Source organism: Daphnia pulex, chromosome 5 (genome assembly GCF_021134715.1).
Source record: "Daphnia pulex isolate KAP4 chromosome 5, ASM2113471v1".
NCBI lineage: Eukaryota > Metazoa > Arthropoda > Branchiopoda > Diplostraca > Daphniidae > Daphnia > Daphnia pulex.
Window position 1 is genome coordinate 7,033,760 of NC_060021.1, and position 19,322 is coordinate 7,053,081.

Consider the following 19,322-nt stretch of genomic DNA (forward strand, 5'->3'; position numbering starts at 1 on the left):
AGGAGAGAGTCGTATTTCCATTTGATTGCTCATATAGATCCTCGTTTGCGGCTCATCCAGCACCGTCATTTCGGCCGTCGTAGTTGACGTAAGCAGCACTCAAGTCGTAGTAGCCAACGTCATAACGGTTGATGATTTAAAAGAGATCCGGAAATCTTTGGCCGACACCGGATTCCCAGGGCTCTATGGCGACCGAATCCACACGAGAGTTTATGGAAGGATCTAGAAAAAAATAGAATGCGAGTCAAACTGAGAGGTGGGATATCCGCCCCAAATTATGACGAGCTCTGTGTTGATCTGGCACCCGCAAAACCGAGATAGAACCCCAGAGTGATTTTTTGGTTTTTTAGGGGCTCCGCATTTGACACAATTGAACCAAACCAACTGCTGATAAGAATTAATAAAAAGGGGGGAGACGAGAGAGAGAGAGAGAGAGAGAGCTAGAGACCTGGGGCGTCAACGTTCGTAGGTTATCGGAGTAGTTCAAAGTCCGCACACTGGCGCAACACACGTCTTTTGGGTTTTTGACAACAACGATGGGCCGACGTAGGAAAACAGGTGATACCGCCAGCAAGTCTTATCGCAAGTACCCCCCGACGGACATTACACTGTCAAAGAAAAGCTTCTTCATTCGTATCCGTCGTTGGTACGCGATGCAAACCAGTCGATTGCGTCGACCAGACGCCGTCAAATCTCGACCTCTCCCCAGTTCGTCTTTCATTTTTCTATCGTTTCTCTGTTTTTTCTTTTGACACACAGACATTTTCAATCGGATTTCAATTGATTTGGGAGGGTGCATTCAATGGGCAAGCAAGGGGGCTCGTGCGTTTTGTGTAGAATAAATCCAGTGGCAGGTGTTGTTTTGTTGTGCCTATCAAAAAGTGCTGCTTTTCATTTTTTTTTCCTGTTTTGACACTCGCTGTCCCAACCGTCCCCGTTTCTCTTTTTGACGCATTTTTATATTTTATTTTATTTTCTTTTTGTTCTAGAAAATCACGATGGTGCTCCGGCCGCCACGGCCACGTCGCCCTTAAGCAAACGCAAAGTCTTCGGCGGGTGAGTTGTCAATTTTTACTTGTCCTTTTTGGGGGTCCTTGGGAAATTTTTTCTCTTTCCTGCTTTCCAGGGAGAGATAGTGCGTGAGTGATTTACACAAAGAAAGTGCCTTGTCTTGAAGAAAACAAAGCAAAACCAAAACAAACGCAGCCGTGTGAAGAAAAGGAAGAAAATAAGACGTTAAATAACAAAAAATAAATAAAAAGTTTGTTTGATTTGACGCGAACGCATTGCCCCGTCTAGGAGGGGAAAATGGCGTCCCAGCCGAACGAAGGAATGAACGACCGAGAGAAAACAAAACACATTGTTCCTCGGTACTTAGACAAAAGCAAGACACACACTCTTCGACCTTTTTTTTCCTTCCCATATGGTCGCAGCTTGTTTGTGTCGGGTGGTAGTACTTGTTCCTCCGGCACGCCACTTTTTGGTCGCCTTTTTGTTTTCTTGTAAAAGTTTCTTTGGGGGGAGATGAAAAGGCACCGGATCCGATTATCTCAGTTATCATCATCTATTTGATTATTGACTAGAGAAAATCTCTTCGATGATGACAAAATCGATCCTCATTTTTTGTTTGGCTTTTGTATTTTCTAGGCGCAAATGGGGACTGCCCGTCTTCCGCAAATCCAGCCAAGGGAAACTGGATCCAGTAGCCAGTAGCGGCAGTCACACGATTACAACTTTGCCCGTCACATCCAGCGGCAGCAACAACAACAGCGGCGGCTCCAACAATCGACTTCCGGCGCCGTTCCGCAAGTCGCAGAGCGACAAGAAATTCAAGGTAAAAACAACAAAAAAACAAAAACAAAAAACAAAATCAAAGTCGCAAGAGTTGACAATTGCCAAAGTTGCGCTGCTGAAAATAGAACAAGAAAACGACACCATCACCAGCCGGAAGGGAGAAAACAAATTTACAAAGGGTCTATAAAGGATTGTTCTGGAGGGGGGGAGGGGGTGGGGTTAGATCTCAATCGCCAATCGAGGATGCCATTAGCGAAGGAGAGCCAAAGTAAATAGATAACAAACGAGTAATAGGAGAAGTACAATATATATTTAAGGTCCAAAGAAACTCTACACAGCTCTACAGTCCCAGCACGCTCGGGTAGGGTCTCTCTCATCGATCTTTTGCCTCCCAGCCACATCCCCAAAAAACTTGTTCTTCTTCTCCTAACCATCTTTCTTATTGCTTTTCTTCTTTAATGGTTTTGCCTGAATTGCTTCCCAGGACTTTTTTTTTTTTTCGCTTTCTCTCTCTCTACTCGATCCTTCATTTTTATACCACCGATCCTATCAAATAAATATGAGTTTCTTCCCTTTACTTTTTTGTCGTCTGGAAAATATTACCACCCCCGCCCCCAGAGTTATCAATAGGAGCCATTTCGGTTGTGTGTAGGAGGAGGAGGAGTAGGCAATCTCTTGTTCTATTTTCAAATCAATTGCGCCATTTCCGGTTGAACTGGGAAATCCCTCCTGTTTGGCATTTTATCTCAGATTTCCATTTTCATGTTAGCGTCTTTGCTTTAAATCAACTTGCGTCTTATCCATCTGTTGAAGAAATGTACAAATCACTTTGGCGGACGTGTGTGAGTGATAGGATCTAGGGAGAGAGAGCGAGAGAAAGAGAGGCGTCGTACATCCCTTTTGGTGTTCATGACAATGGGTCAGACAGATATATATCCTTCCCGTTTCTCATTGTCGTCTCAATTGGCCTTGCCCGTCCGCTTCGTTTGATATCGAAAGCTGCCAAAGTTTACAGCCAGCCAAGGAGAGAGAGAGACAGTGAGAAAGGAGGATGTTGTTTGAGAGATAACAAGGCGGCAATACTTGAGATGATCTCGAATTCCCATTTCCCGCGGGGTTTTTTTAGAGAAAAAAAAGGAACAAATTTCAAATTTTATCAAAAAAAAGAATTTAACTTTAAAAAAAGAAGAAGAAGAAGAAAATTCTATTTTGTGTGTGTGTTTTTTGTTGACTTTTCATTCGCAGCTGCCGGCCAGGACAATCGGAGAGATGGGCAATAAAGAGAGCGTCGAATTCATCACGACAGGCGGATCGGGTCCAGGACCGGGAACAGCTGCCGGTGATCCCACCAAGCCCGTCATGAGGACGTCTCTCTCCATGGAACCAACTTCAGGTCTGTGTTGTGTTGTGTTGACTTGACAGCAGTTTAACAGCGCAGGGCGACGTTGTTGTTGCTGTTGTGGTTGCTGTAATGGATTTAGTCTGACGCCAATTTTCCCGCCCTCACAGGTACAAACGACGAGGAAGAAGTTGACGTGGAATTGCCCCCACCGATGCCGCTAGTCAGTACGGCCACGTCGGTCGGCCAACAGCACAACAACAGTTTGGACAACAATTCAGCCACGCCTTTGGCCAACCTCCACAGTCAGGTAAACATCTCGAAAAGACTTACAACTCAAACAAAAGTTGAGACAACGTCGGGGGGTTTGAATTTTTTTCTAATCTGGTCGTCCACCTCCCACACATTTCCGGCACCGTTAGATTTTTATATGTTTCCCATTCGCCGTGAGTCTCTTGATTATCGGGTTTTCTGCTTGAGCATTGGCTCGTGTGTTGTAGTTCCATTTGGTTGTTGTGTTTTTTCGCCCCCGACATCTTTTCGCGCTGATAAAATCTCCTAAGCAACAAATTTCGCCCCGCTGCGAAAAAATTGGGTTGAATTGGGCGAGTGGTTGGCGTGTACACAATCAAGTGAAACCCTTTAAAAGAATTTTTTTTTGTCCGGGCAAGTCCATCCTTCTTCCGCCGAGAATGAAATGGGAATGAATCTGAAGAGAGAAAGAAAAGAAATACTGAAAACATCAAAGAAAGAGAAAGAACTCGACCAAGTTTATTGATTTCTTCTCGTCCAAAAAAAACTCTGTGAATTGATTTGAAGATTGTAAGGGGGCGGTGGAGAGGCGAAGACATTATTCACTTTATATGAGGTTGGCTGGATGGATGGATGGGAAAAAAAGCGAGGTAGTAGTAGTACACGGCAGTCGACGTACTTTTTTTATTATTATTATTATTTCTTCTTCTTCTCTGGGTAGTAGCTCGGTAATATGAAGGCGGTTCCGAAATGCCATATTCAATTGATGCTAGTGACAGGCGAGTCTTTTTAAAGATTTCTCTTCATTCTGACTTATTTTTTCTTCTTCTTCTTTCCGTTTCATTCTTCCCTTGTCTCTCATCATCTGTCGTCATCTTTTGATTTGGGATTTTTATTTTTTGATTTCTCTCCTCTCTTTTCGTCCCAACTTGGAGTCTAGTCTACTACTACTCCTGATTGCTTTTCCTCCGTTTCGGCCGTCCCTTTCTCTTTCTCTCTATTTTTCTCTCTCGGCTGTCGTCTCGTGTCAACTGTGAACGAAATGGTCCAAAAGAATATCGGGAAAGTGCAGTCAGCACGGCAGTAGTTTAGTAGTAGGGCACACGCCAACCTATCGCAGGAGAGAAGGGGGGGGGGGGGGCTATCGATTTTTCCACTTGCCAAAGGAAGCGAAAGAAGAAGAAGAGAAGATAGAATGCAAGAGAGAGAGAGAGAGAGAGAGTCAGATATATACACACACACGCATATAGAATGCAGTAGAGAGGCAGAGAATGGGAAATAACTCCCGTAAGTAGAGAACTGCTGTGAAATACCGTCTCCTTTAACTCAATCAGACGTGGTTCTCTCTCTCTCTCTCCATCTTTCCTTCGTGCAGTCATCGCTCTCTCACATCATCAGCATTTTTGTTTATGTATGGCCATTCCGAGGCTGGTTGGGTCGGGTTGGGTGGGTGGGGGATATCCTCCCCGGACGGGAGCAACCGGGATGGTTTCCGATATGCAGCGGAAACAAATCAAAACAATAAAGGGGATGAAAATGAACACACAGAGAGACGAGAGAGAAATGAGCCAATTGATTTTGGTTGTCTGACGATGGCCGGGAGGGAATTTCTTGGTGACTGTCGGCGCACGACAGTCCCGCAGTGGATGCGATTTGCATTTTAGATGTGACACTCTGCTGCCCGTCTTCCTTCTCTATCTATCTCTCTCCCCCCCCCCCCCCACCCATCCTCTTCTTTCCCGTTAATCACGCGTTCACCCGCCTGTGTTCCCCCCGCCCTCGCATCTGTCTGACGTCAATGTAATTAGTGTTGTCGTTCGTTCGGTGTCTTTCTTCCGAGTTCTGTTTCTTCCGCTGATGGGGCGGGTTGGCCGCGGAGATGTTACCGTAGTTGTTGTTGTTGTCGTTGTCGGGGGTGGTTGGGAAACCTGTGCCACACACGCACAGAAGGTGTCGGGAGAAAAAGAAAAATTCTTGACACTCATCTGATTGTTTTTTTTTTTTCTTTTCTTTTGTTTGATGATGATGTTTGGTGTTGTCTAATTATTGCGGCTGTTGGTTATAATTGTGTACGACTATGCGTCTGTGTGTGGTGTCTCTCTCGGCTGGATCAGGTTCCTAGCGCCGGTGGCGTCGATAGCGTCGTCGGTGGCGATCATCATCTGGTGACTGAAATCGAAGATCTCGTCCGTGAGAAAATGGTTCGTTTTGGTTTTTCTCTCCCGTCGTTTTCCCGCAAACTTTTTTCTTTTGGTCGTTAGCTCGAAACATTTTGTGTTAGTTTGGCATCCATTTCATTTATTTGTTTTTTTGCTGCATGGCCTTTTTTTTTTTATTTTTAAAATTAAACCTCCTGATATCAAATTGGATGGAAAGAAACTACATGGGTGGGTGGTTGCCTTTTTTGAACGAAGAATCCTTCGCTCAGCGATTTTCCTTTTGAATGCTGCACTCGCCCACCGAATGATTATTTACGTTAGAGCGGCCATGATGCCGTAGAAGAACAGTAGTTTTCGCGGAGCTCTCCGTTCTATTCTCGTCCCGGCTTTGGGAAAAAAAAAATAAAAAAAATATTTTGTTTTATTTCCTTCTTATAGAACTTTTTTCCAGTATTTTCCACGTCACTCGTTTGTGTGTGTTTGTGTGTATGTCTCCACGTGATCCAGGGGGGCCAACTACCGTCAATGGCCCCTTTTGGTGGTGTTTGGGGGGCTATATAAAAGGTGTGTTTATATTCGTGTAAATGCACATGTTTTCTTCTTCCATCGGGAGAGATTCTCTCTTAGTTCGTAACCCCGTTGGCTTTTGGAATTTTTGTTTTCTCGAGTTGTTGCCAACACTAAAGGACGAAGAGGAAGAAGAAGGAAAAAAAACCAGGGACCGCGCGCTATCTATCTCGATTCAAATGGACACGTAATCTCGCTCGGTGTTTGTCTCTCTCTCGCCGTGTATAAATAGATAAAAGGATAGAGAGAAAACACTCAATCCCTTGGCGTTTTTTTCTTTTTTTCTCTCCCGAAAGTGAGCAAAGTCGCAAAGAATCACGGGACCTTGATAGGATTTTCATCGACTTGTTTTTTTTTATTCTAAACTTTTTTTGCTGGAGGAAAATCAACAAGATTTCCAGGGAATTAAACTTTTTAAAATTTGCGGGTCATCGAGTCGCAAACGAAAAGAAACAAAAGGGATTTCAATGTTTTTTTTTCGCTTTTATTTTAGTTTCATCATTATTATCCGATTATTATAGCACGTCTTTTTTGCATCCGGTATGAACTCCTCCCGTCGATCCATCACCGGAATTCAGGGTTCTCATCATGACGTTCGTCACGTAGTATATTCTGAACGCAATTGTTATTTCTTTACTCCGGAACAACGCCGGAGCTTAAAAGAAGAAAAGCAACAACTCTTTGGGTTCGAAACATTTGAGGGAAAGCGACAAAGATTAGTTTGAAAGTTGCGTGACCGAAAAAAGAGCCCAGCACCGAAATTTCCTTTTGTCTCATGTCCAGGGTGAAAGTTTGAGTAGTTTTCTTGAAACAGTCCAACCCAATCAGTCATACTTTTTGGTTTCTTTTTTGTTTGGTTTTTGTTTGTGAAATGTTTTGTGCATGGTAATTTGGATTGTGTAATGCATGGACTGTTGTTTGACTTGTTCGATAGTCTATAATAGCCGTAGTTTGTCGGAACGAACTAGGGGGCGGAACATTTTTCATTTGGAAACATTTTTTTTTTTCCAAAAAAGAAAAATTTATCGGTCCCGGTAAGTTTAGTTCTCAGGCAAAAGTTCGTGCTCTTTTTTTTTATTTTGTTCACTGGATGGCTTTTGCGCGCACACACACCCCCTGCGGAGGGTCCGTGTATTGTCCTGCCGAGCCAAATTTGTTGTTGTTGCCCCTGGTAGTGGGCGACGTTAGTTTTGGCGTGGGGGATGTATACTATTGTGCCGGCCACAGCGCCAAATCCGTATATCGATCGCATGTTGTCGGCTACTCTCTCTGACTCTTAACTTTGCATCGTTGACTTGCTTGACAAACATGTAACATGTTAGATGCACGTTAAACCTTGTAAAAATGGAAGGGCGTGGCTTTGACTTGACTCTCGGGAGTCGTTGGATCTAGTCAATATCATTCCGATTCCTCCATCGGCGATTTATTCGAGCGTGTAACGCACAATGTACAGCCCTAGTAGGTAGTATTTCTTACACGATATCTTTTTTGGCCAATTGGCTATAGGAACTAACCTCGCTAGAGCGTATCAACTTTGCATCCGCCCGTGATATTTTTGAATGTGAATGCCCTATGAATAATTTAACGTCCTATTTTCTTTTTTTTCCTTTTTTTCTCTCTCTCTCTCTTTTTCGTCGTGTAATGCCAACTCACGACGAAACAACGTTCAGGAGCATCACAGCGAGAACGTGCTAGGACTTGGCTCGCAAGGAATGTGTTCCCTGGACGAGCAAGAGCAGGGATTGCGCAGCATGCAGCTCGGCATCAATCCGGATGATGTCGAACCCATTTTGAGGAAACGTCAGTACGTCCTGCAGGTATGATTGAGCTGATTTGGCGTTTTTTTTTTCTTTTTTCTTTTCTGTTCATGTAGCAAAAAGGATCTGCCTGGAGCCATTTGAATTGGTTTTCTTATTTTTCCTTTTTCTATTTTCTTGTGCGTGAAACTTTATTCTCCTCGTGCGATTGGCTTCGTTTCGTGAATCCAGGAGCTGGTAGAGTCGGAGAGGGACTACGTCCGTGATCTGGGCCAGATCGTCGATGGTTACATGGCGCTGATGAGTCTGGGAATCAATGGAGGGCAATCTGCCAACGTCAGCGATCCTAGCAGCCTGCCGCCGCCCGTCCCGGACGATCTCAGAGAAGGCAAAGACAAGATCATTTTCGGCAACGTCGAGGCCATCTACAACTGGCACAACGAGTACGTTTGTTGTTTTTTTTTTTTTTTTTTTTCGCCTGCGGTTTTCTTTTTCCAACCCAACGCCAACACGATAACGAGATTTGAACGACACGATGATGATGATGATTTGTCCTTTGCAGCGTCTTCCTGCAAGCCATTGAAAAGTGCGGCGAGAACGTGGGCGAGTTGGGGCCTTTGTTCAAGCGCTCCGAGCGCAAGCTGCACATGTACATCGTCTATTGTCAAAACAAAGCCAAATCCGAGTACATTGTCTCCGAGTACATCGATACCTACTTTGAAGTGAGTCTGCCTTCCTTCCCGTTTAACACCTTCCTCATTTCCTAATCCCGACACCGTCAAGTCGCCAAAAAAACAACTTTGGTTTTTCCAGTTATTGATTTTTCTTTTTTCATCATTCCCGGTTTTTTTTTCTTTGATTTTATTTTTTCGCTTGGCATATCTCTCTCTAGGAGCTGAGACAGCGACTCGGCCACCGTCTGACTATCTGTGATCTCCTCATCAAACCCGTTCAAAGGATTACCAAGTATGGCGTCTTCCTGACCCCGCAGAGTTATTTTTCTCCCATCTTTTTGTCTCTTCTTGTTTGTGCCGTTTTTCTTCAAAGGAACCTTTTTTTCTTTCTTTTTATCTTCTTCTTTCTTCTCCGAGTAGAAGAAGATAAGACAAAAAGAAAACGGGCATAGTGGTGAAGTGCCGTGTTTGGGAGGAGAGGGGGGGAATAAGTTTTGTGCCAGGTGCAATTCATCAATCCGTTTGTTTGTCCGTCGTTTTTTTCTTTTATCTTTTTTAGGTACCAGCTGCTGCTGAGAGACTTGGTTCGCTACACTGAGAAAGGGCTAGACATTCTCGCCCGGCGGAGTAGTGACGACGATGTGAGCGCTAACGCCGCCACCGCCAACACGGACCACCTGCGCAGCTCGCTACAGGACGAGGTGGACACGCTGTCGCGGGCTCTCCACATCATGACCATCGTGCCCAAAATGGCCAACGACATGATGATGGTCGGCAGACTCCAGGGTTTTGACGTAAGAATTTTTTGTTTAGTGGGGAGGTATTTTCAGTTGGGAACGTGCCCAGCACAGCGGGATCATTCATCTCTTTTGTTTTGTTTGTTCTTTTTATGTCTTGGCTCTTTTTTTTCCCCCCCGCTCGTCCGTTCATCCATCCATCCGTCGTCTTGTCTTTTCGGCTGACATGGCTCGTCTCAACGGCGACAATACGCGGACCAAAACAGGGGAAAATAACCGCCCAGGGCAAATTGCTACTCCACGGCCAGCTTTACTGCTGCACGGAGCTGAGCAAAGTGCCGTCCAAAGAGTTCAAGGAGCTCCAAGTCTTTCTCTTCGAGCAGGCCATCATTTTCAGCGAAATTGTCGGCAAACGCACGCAGTTTATCCAGCCCGTCTTCATTTACAAAGCTCACATTCAGGTACTTATATTGGGATTCTCGCTGGATCCAGACGTCAGACTGACTAGTGAATTATTGATTCTATCTTCCTTGTTTTGTTTGTTTCTGTTTTGACAGATGAACAAAATGTCGCTGGATGAGAAATTCGAAGTGGGAGAGGCCGGAGAGCCGCTCAAGTTTTTAGTCAAATCAACAGATCCGAGACACACGAGCACCGGCGGCAGCGGATCGGGCGCATCATCCAGTGGTGCTCATTGCGCCTTCGTCTGTTACGCACCCAATCCCGAAGCCACCAACGAGTGGGTGGAAACCATTAAACAGATCCTCCAGTCGCAACGCGATTTCCTCAAAGCCATCCAGTCACCCATCAAGTACCAGAATGAGCAGCAGAGATTGAGCGGAGCTGGTGGTGCCTCCGGAAGTCTGGCCAGCCAGCATTTGTAAGTGTTCGCCTGCAGTGATGATGAAACGCCATCTCTCGCAAAATACCAAAATACCAAAAAAACAAACAAACACAAAAACACAAAAAAAAAAAAATCACGCGTACATATGAAATATTATAATTGCCCAAAATACTTTCACACACTCCAACAACCAACGCAAAAACAAACAAACAATCCTGCTGTTGCTCTCTCATTAACCTCAAATAGTTCCTCGCCGTGTGTCCAATCCCACACACACACACAGAACGCAATCCTCGTTTTCAAGTGAAGAGATGAGAAGAAGAAGTTGATTGAAATTAACATCCGCTATTTGCCACCACCACCATCCACAACCATCCAACACACACCACCAACCAACACATTAAAAAAAAAAAACTTTGCTCGGCTGTTGTAGCGGGATTCTACTTACATAATTATTATACCACCTTAGAACCAACTCCCTCGGGGCTGGGAGTAATTCTTCCCGTTAATTTCTTTCTTTCTTGCTCTCTTTCTCTCTATCTTTCGAATAACGTTTTTCTCTTCTAAATTGGGACGGATGGATTTTCTTTTTGTTGTTTTCTGTATTTACCCAACACCCCTCTCCTAACTGTCTTTCCATCTCTCCTGGTGTAGGAATTAAGTAGCAGCAGCTTTGCTCCTAATTCCTCAATTTGTTTGTCCATCAAGAGTAGACGGGGGGTAAAAAGAGTCGAAATTAGCCGCCATTAGCCACTCTAGGGGGGGAGCATAACAATTCCGGCACACACATTCTTTATTCTAAATCTTCTCTCTCTCGCTGCGAGAAAATGTTTTTCATTTTTTATTTTTCCCCCAAGAAGGAAGGAAAAATCGATTTCTATTACGTGTGTGCGTGTGTGCGTGTTGAGTGTTGAGTGTGTTTGAATGTTTAACTACCACCACCACCCAAAACAGAATTTTCTTTATCTCGTTGAAAACAAGGCTCCGGACGAATGAATGATTGCGTCACGTTGTCATTTGAAAATGGGGAAAACAAAAATCAAGTAATGTCAATAGAAGAGCATCTTTTTAAAAATTCAATTGATTCTGATCATGATTGGCGAGAACAGACAAAGAAAAAAAGCTAACGGTGGAAAATTAGTTTTCTTCTTATTTTTTCTTCCTTTCTCTTCTGACAAGCAGAAAGAATTATTCTATTCGTCTCCTTTTTCCCTCCTCGAAAACTAAAAAAACAAACAAAACAAAACACTGTAACAAGTAGACATTTCCCTCTCTTCGGTGTATTGTGTGTATATATCGTATAATTTTGAATATTATATCGAACGAATCATTTTTTTTTCTTTCATTTTCTCTTCGTCCCTTATAAAAAAAAACGAGATTTATTCTTTTTTTCTGCTCCCTCCCACAATTTTCATCCATTGTTTCCAAAATTTAACAAAATTTCCCTTTTCCTATATACTCCTAACCGGTATCTTTGACTGGATTAGTAAAAAAAAAAAAATTAACATGGTGGTTCTCTTTATTGTATACACAAACAATTTCATATTATACCTAATAAGCAAAGGAAGAAGAAAAAAAAAGAAACAACTTGATTGAAAAAAAAAGTTGAAAGAAAAGTTTTTTTTTCTTCTTTTATTTCTTGTAATTTTGGAGAGCGAAAAAAAAATTTACTTTCGATGCACAATGTATCACACTGTATAATAGTATTTTGATTCGGCTTGGTTCTTATTGATCATGTGGGTCCTTCTCTCCTCCTCCCTCATTCCCGTAATTCCCTTTCTCTTTGTTCCGCGTCTCCTATTTTTTAATTACCTTATAATGGGGGAAGTCAAAAAGGAAAGAAGAAGAGGAGATGAAAAAAAAAAGATTAAAAGAGACTTGAGACTCTCTGAAATGTTTTTTTTTCCTTTGTTCATTATACTACTTCTCTTTCTCTACACCGTGTTGTAGTGTGTTGAAACACGGAAACGGATATCCAGCAGAAGATGATGATTATGGTGAAACAAAAAAAAAATCACGATACTAAAAATATGTTGTTTCCTAATATTCTCCCAACCCCCCTCCATCCCACCTTTTCTCCTATATTCTCCATTCGGTTGCTCTTGTACAATCACATGTGCTTTTGGGACAACAGAAAAACAAAGAAAAAAACAAAATTACCATAATACATTCTCAATAACTTTGACGCTGCATTCAACAACAACATTTTGGTTTGTTACAGAGGCAACACATTCCTTACAAAAAAAACGGCTTTCTATACGGGATCTATTCACTATTATCTATTAGCCCTATACATATATCTATCTATCTCCTATAGTGTCGGTTAACACATTAACGAAACCCCACCCAAAAGCAATTCCCACACACACACACACATCAAGCCATAATCTCAAATTAACGGAAGGAAACGAGCGTTGACGTTGCTGGAGCCGCACTAACACCACCCATCCTATTCCGGCGCACGAAACAGCAGGCTAGTTATTAAGTGCATAAAGCTTGATTTGGTATGTATAAATTGAAAAAGCAGCCGGGCGGATTGCTTTTCGTTAAAAAAAAAGAAAAGATGGAAAAAAGAGCTTGGCGGGCGGCGAATGTTGCTCGTTACCACCCAACGGCTCAATTTTTCTTTTTTGAAGGATCAATCTTTATATCTTTTTGTTGTCGTTGATATTCCTCCTCCAAGTATTTGGATGTGGCTCGTAAATGTGCAAGTGGAGAATCGGAGTTTCACGTGTTCGACGGGGGGCCTTTTCGATATCGGAAAAGCTTTCGGGACGACGCGGGGCTAGTCTCTGCGAGTAAGCTTTTTTCTCTCTCTCAATCCTCTTTTCCGTCTGCGTTACTCTAGTCGTCGTCGTTGATCCAGCAGACGGAAGAGCTCGTCGATGCAACTCGTATAGGGCGTTGGGAGTTTGTCCATCGCTAGAGATCAACTTACAGAACACAGACTATCCCTCAGTTCAGCAATTGAAAACTATTGAAGAAAAAAGCCTTTTTCTATCTCTTTCAGACCGAGTTTTACTTTCGACTATATTCTCGGTCTGAAACGAAATCAGAGACGGACAAAGAAGGATTTGAACTTCGCAGAAATTCATAAGTGAGACATAAATACTTTTGTGCGTTTGTGTGATGTGAAAAAAGGAAAAGAAAAAAAAGAAGTTTTTCGGTCATAGATCAGTTGCGATTTGCTAGAAGTTGAGACGGATGGAAACTGTTGAGAGAAGGGCGGTAGGGGGAGGTCAATAACAGTGGGGGTGACATTACGCTTCTTTTTTACTGCAAGTATTGATCGGCGGGGCAGCGCAAACACGCGCCATAGCTTTCTTCCTTTTTGCTGGGTCGTGCACAATCGACTTGCGGGGTGGCGCTCGACGACGAGACGAGACGAGAGAGAGAGGGGGAAGATGGAAGTTGGATGAAATTCCGCGAATCCACTGACGGATCGTCCAGCCGGCAGCTCAGTGTTATTCGACGGAAATCAATAATTCAAGCCGAGTCATCTCTCTCTCTCTCTCTCGTTGGGCTTGGTTGGAGACGGGCACAGAGAGAAGTTGGGCGACTCATCCATCTCTCTCTCTCTCTCTCTCCTAACCATGCCACTCCATTGGAAGCGATCCAGCTCGTTGTCAACACTATCAAAAAGCCAAGAGTATATATATGAGGTTAGCGTGCGGGATGAGGCAGAGTGTAGATGTGGTTCGCATCCATCAACAATGTCCGGCGTAAATACGATCACAAATAAATAGACTCTTCTCTTCTTCTTTTTCTTTTTTGTTGTGTGAGGTTCAAAGAGAGTATGTTTCGAAAGGAAGAAGAGAGGGAGTGGGAGATCGATGACCAGAGCACCGGGAAAAATGATGTTGGTGGACGGGATGGAATAGAAGATGACACGTCAACATTCGCCTTCATCTCTCGCCTCTTTTTCTATCGTACAAATAATATAATGCACCATCTTCTTTTTAACAAGATGACACTGCCGCCATGTAAGGCGATTAGATGTAACGCACAGAGTATGTGTGTGCGCTGACACCCTGCCAACCCTGCTTTAACATGCTTTTTTGATCCAATCGCCGTTCGCTTTTAAGCTCATCACACGGATTTGTGTGCTCATCAATCTGGTTGGAATCCAATCGGAAAAAAGCGGATCGAATCGTTTATTATATAAATGTATAGACTCTGGATAAATATTTGTGTTGACATTTCTTTTTTTATTTATTTGCATGTTATGTGTCTATAACACCCGAAATTTAATATTCTTCCGCAGTGATCATTGGCCCAGCTTAACAACTCGGCAGCCATTCAAGCGAGGGGTGTCGTTCAACGCGAGCGAGAGTTCTAGCGGCAAATGCGCCGGAAGTGCGGAAGGAGGAGCCGAGAAGAACGAGGGTGAGAAGCGGAAAATATCGGGGACTTCGTCGGGTCTTCTGTCTCCCGTCTCGCCGGCGGTGACGGCCAAGCCCAAGAGCGCCTCGTTCAGCGTCAAACCGCCTCCGCCTCGACGCCTCTCCTGGTTCTCCAGCCCGGGCGAAGCGGCCCGTCAGAGGGAGAGAGAAATCAGAGTCGGTGGCAGGGCCAAAAGTCGAACCTTGTCTATCGATCAAGGCAGGTCCAGCAGCCGTGATTGTCAGCCGGATAAGGAAGACCAATTAGAGCCAGCTCAGCAGCAGCAGCAACACCATTCACACTTTGCCGTGCTGAATCACCTGCGCAGCTCGTTCAAACATTACACCAGCAAGAACCGCAACAAAGACATCGGGTGATATTATTATTGTATGTACACTTTTCGACGTCACGCGATATTACATCTAAAGAGTTATCACTATTTTTTTCTGCAAAATTTATTATGACGATTTCGTTCGAGGCTTCAAGCGCTCGAACTCAAACTTTTCGTGTGATAACCGAAAAATAAAATAAATCTTAATTTTTCTCAAGCCATCTTGCCGTTGCGTGTGTAATTTTATATTTGTCCCGGATTTTTTCTTTTCTTTTTCTTTTTAGTTTTTCGTTTTCGTTTTGCGAGTGTCTGTAAACATTCCACGTTCGTGTCGACACGCGCGATTTCTATGCAGAAATGTCGTTTGATATGTTGTACAGGCTAAAAGAGGTCGGGAGTATAACTAATGAATAAAATTGTTCTTGAATAAAAACCAGTTTGATTTTGTAATTGCAAATCGTTTGCTGCCTGCTTTTGCTGGTTTACTTTGAAATGTTGTGGTGATAACGGAGCAAGCTCTAGGCAAGAAGAGGCTTCAATTCTATTTCGGCGGGAAAGAAGGTAAAGGAGGGAGAGAAATCGAGGGAACGAGAAGATAACGTGCATGAGAGAAGGGAAATGTGAACGTAATTTGTTATGTTAAGTTATTAAATGCCAAAAATTTGCATTTATTTAGTTAATTGTGGTTTTGAGAAAGTGTGGTAGTCAATTGTAAGAAAAGTGAACAACTCGATTGTGATATGGATCACAGCTATTCATCAAATGTGAACAAAAGTTCACCTGTCACCAACAACATGAAGCCACTCAGGGAAACTCAGCTTACTGAGAGACAACAAATGGCTATGCTTCTTCAGATGACTTCTGAAGACAATGCCACACCTACCAGAAGAGGAAGAAATGATTTTGAATCACCATGTTCAGGACAGAAATCTGTTAACCGAAGAAATGAGAGGGGTGAGACTCAGCTACATGTTGCTGCCATTCGGGGAGATGTTCACAAAGTCAGAGCATTGATATCCCAAGGGGCTGATGTAAATACTGAAGATTATGCAGGTGAATACCAAATATCAAATATTTTTAACAAACCCTGTTAGATTAAAAGAATATGCTTTTATCAGGTTGGACACCATTGCATGAGGCTGCAAATCGTGGCCTGGTTGGTGTAGCTAGAGAACTTCTCAAAAGTGGAGCTAAAGTAAATGTGACAGGACTTGATGGTGTTACTCCATTACATGATGCATCAGTCAATGGTACCTAGTTTTGGATCCCCTAGTTGTATCCTGGTTGTTGTTCGATTAATTATTTTCTTTGTATAACTATTTGTAGGTCATACAGCCATGATAGCTCTCTTATTACGGTATGGAGCAAATTCATCTCTGAAAACATCTTCACATAAAACAGCTTTAGATCTAGCAGCCTCTCCTCAAGTAATAAGGCTACTTGCTCAAGATAACTTGCAAGAAGAAGGAACAACTGATGAAAATTCACCAGAAGGGTTATCAAGTCATACTGTTGATAGTTCTTGGAAGATTCAAAAGCAAACTCCCAGAAGTCGAATTGTACGTAATCTACGGCTTGGTAAGTTTGTTTACAATGTCCAACTATCATCTTTTCTTTTTGTATTAGTAGATACAGTATTACTTGGAGGCTCAAAAAATCTATAGGTGATGAAAACTTCTTATAAAATTATTGCAGCTAAATTTAGATCTCAAAATTTGTTGTGGCTTTGATAACATTTATACGTGATAGCGAAAAGCCAATTTTTTCACTGTCAATAGCGATCTAAATTAAAGTTGTAAACTTAATTGCCTAAGAAATAAGATAATGAACTTTTTTTCTAATTCTTGACAGAGTCTATTTTTAATGTTCTCTTTTCTGCTGTCAATTTTTTATGGTTGATTAATTGTAAAAGCCAAGTCAGTCAGTATTTAAAATGAACTGTCAAAGTTTATTTAGTTTTGTTTATGCCTTATTTGAAAAAGATCTAGGGTAGGGTACTGTCCTATTCAAATTTGGCGCCCCCTATCCCCTGAGGGCATGATGGTACTAACAAAGATGGCGTGCTTGGCCTAGTATGATTGCTTTGTCCCTTTCAGAAAATAGATTTTAAAAAACCATTTGAAGCTCTATTTTAGTGATTTTTCATTGTGATTGTACTGGTTTCTGTTGTTAGCAAACTTTAGGCACTATTTTCATTTCTTCTAATTGTCTGTTCTTGGCCTAGACTGTTTATCCCCTTCGCAAACTCATGTGATTAGTCGCGACAAAATGGAACCTAATATCAGTGTAACAACAGAAGAAAATAAAGACGCAAAACTACCCACAGAAAATGAAACTGTGATGGCAGCTTCAGCTTTAAACAGTGAAGAGGGAGTTAAAGAAGAAGCTAAGGAGACAGAACCCACATCTGAAACTCCAACCACTCAAAAGAGAACACTAGATGGAGAGGAAGAAGACGAAGACTCCAAAAAGAAGCGGAGAAAAGGTTGAACATTTAAAGCATTTTAACTAATACAGAAACTAAATGAAGTCTATTTTTCTTCAGAGGAATCAAAAGAAACAAAACCTCGAGCTGGATCTAGTGCTCGGAGTAAGGATAGGAAGAGCCCCAATACTGTACAAACAGATGGTCCCCCAAATGACAGTGATGATGACAAAAAAGAACCTCCACAAAAAGTCCCACCACTAAAAATAGTCCTGTCTAACTCAAATGAAGTTGACACTAGCGTTAGGTAAAAATCCAAGTTTAATTTTTATTGTCTCCCTTTGATGGAAAGTTTAACCTAGTTTGTCATTTTCAAGGTCAAAAAGTGGAAATGGCAGAGGATCTTTAGCCTATGTGGTTTCCACTAGTGATGAAAAAAATGAGAACAGTAATGGGGGAAGTGAAAAGGGTGAAGAAAAAGTAACAGATTCCAAAGATGGAGAGAAGAGTGGTACATCTTCCAATGGTGGGAGGGTAACTAGAAGTTCCCAAAGAGCTGCTGCCACTGCAGCTCATTCTACTCCAACATCAGGGCAAAATAGTGCCAACCAATCTCCCACCTCAAGCCCAACACAGAATCCCACTAATCAGACTCCATCACCAGGTAGTTTATTGATAGCCCCTTAATTCATATGTTGTGGAATTCCTCACGATCCAATTTATAGACCCAGGTGAAATGGCGAGTACCGAGCAGCCACCAGCTACGAGTGTCCCCAAAACGGAAGAAGTCAAAACAGAAGAACCTGTAGTCGAAGTTCATCCTAGGAAGAGGAAACTACGTCCTCGTGAACCTGAACCACCCGCAGAACCGGTTGTTGCTGCTACCGAGAAAACAGTCCAGCAGCCCCCAGAGAATGTCACACCTCCTTTACCCCTTACCAATTGTTATGAAATGTATTTCAGTATAAGGAAGCAGATCGAGCGTCGTCACCGAAATTTGCTTCCCGTACAACCTAAACCACCACAGGGTTTCAAAGACTATTTGATGAACCGCTGCACCTACGTGATAGCAGGCAATGCGGCTTCTCGCTTGTCGGTCCCTGTCGTCTCACCACCCCCTTCGTTACCACCACCCATGCGAGATTTATTTGCAGAGCAAGAGAAAGAAAGATATCGGTTAAGAATGCAGGTATATTCCTTTTTGTCAACTAACGTTTTTCCCAATCTTATGGTCTCATTGTTTCTTTGTTTCTTTTCAGCATTTAATTGAAAAAGAAAAGCTTGTTCTATCGGTAGAACAAGAGATATTGCGAGTCCACGGACGAGCGGCTCGTGCGTTGGCCAACCAGTCTCTTCCTTTCTCTGTGTGCACACTTTTAAAGGATCAAGAAGTTTACTCAGCTTTGACTCCGGAGCAAGAAGAAAAAGATCGCAACGCCCGATCTCGTTATAACGGACGTCTTTTCCTTTCCTGGCTACAAGATGTCGACGATAAATGGGAGAAAATCAAGGTATGTTTTTTTTATCATTTCGTTCATCAACATAATTCATTTTCCCTTTTGTATTGAATAGGAATCTATGTTGTTACGCCACCATAACGAGGCAGAGTCGTTGCATGCTGTCCAACGTATGGACTGGGAATGGAAAATCAAAGAATTGGGATTATGTGAACCACAGAACAAACCTGTCGTTGATGAACTTCACGTTCCCATGGTGAATGTATCGGACGATTTTGATTTCAATTATAACAGTAACTAATTCCTTGCTGACTGTTTTTTGTGTCAAACCGGAAAAACCCAATTGGCGCCAATTGAATTTTCGGTGTATGTGTTATGACTTATGATTATCTTTTTTTATATTGGGAATGAGTTATTTGATGAGCTAACTTTGGCACGCTGTCGACCCCTTTTGCCTGATGCTTGCATAATCTTCTCTATGGATTTAAACACAAATTTCATAAAACTTTGTGTGTTGATGCCATTAATTTGACGTTTAAATTTGTACAGGGTGAAATGAACATATTGGAAATAAAATTTTGTTTTCAATTCATGCAGCGGTAT

The 19,322-nt window shown here is 42.6% G+C and overlaps 2 protein-coding genes across 3 annotated transcripts in view; both read left to right on the forward strand.

The window, feature by feature from the left end:
• Nucleotides 1-15,056, forward strand: part of LOC124193621 (triple functional domain protein-like) — a 41,120-nt gene extending 26,064 nt beyond the window's left edge. Inside the window, exons 33-45 of one of the 2 annotated variants that reach the window (XM_046587535.1) lie at nt 990-1,056; nt 1,648-1,834; nt 3,040-3,187; nt 3,304-3,443; nt 5,500-5,586; nt 7,782-7,928; nt 8,100-8,311; nt 8,431-8,590; nt 8,761-8,834; nt 9,102-9,336; nt 9,546-9,740; nt 9,837-10,159; nt 14,388-15,056. In XM_046587535.1, the coding sequence (XP_046443491.1) occupies nt 990-1,056; nt 1,648-1,834; nt 3,040-3,187; nt 3,304-3,443; nt 5,500-5,586; nt 7,782-7,928; nt 8,100-8,311; nt 8,431-8,590; nt 8,761-8,834; nt 9,102-9,336; nt 9,546-9,740; nt 9,837-10,159; nt 14,388-14,883 (2,471 nt within the window). In that variant the 3' untranslated portion in view covers nt 14,884-15,056. The remainder of the gene's footprint in view (nt 1-989; nt 1,057-1,647; nt 1,835-3,039; nt 3,188-3,303; nt 3,444-5,499; nt 5,587-7,781; nt 7,929-8,099; nt 8,312-8,430; nt 8,591-8,760; nt 8,835-9,101; nt 9,337-9,545; nt 9,741-9,836; nt 10,160-14,387) is intronic. The other variant, XM_046587537.1, reaches the window with a different exon arrangement.
• Nucleotides 15,057-15,402: 346 nt separating this feature from the next.
• Nucleotides 15,403-19,311, forward strand: LOC124193624 (ankyrin repeat domain-containing protein 12-like). Its single transcript, XM_046587544.1, has 9 exons — nt 15,403-15,890; nt 15,956-16,087; nt 16,164-16,415; nt 17,062-17,322; nt 17,383-17,569; nt 17,640-17,926; nt 17,988-18,451; nt 18,522-18,773; nt 18,835-19,311. The coding sequence occupies exons 1-9, from the start codon at nt 15,578-15,580 to the stop codon at nt 19,018-19,020; spliced, it is 2,334 nt and encodes a 777-aa protein (XP_046443500.1). The 5' UTR covers nt 15,403-15,577; the 3' UTR covers nt 19,021-19,311.
• The last annotated feature ends 11 nt before the right edge of the window (nt 19,312-19,322 follow it).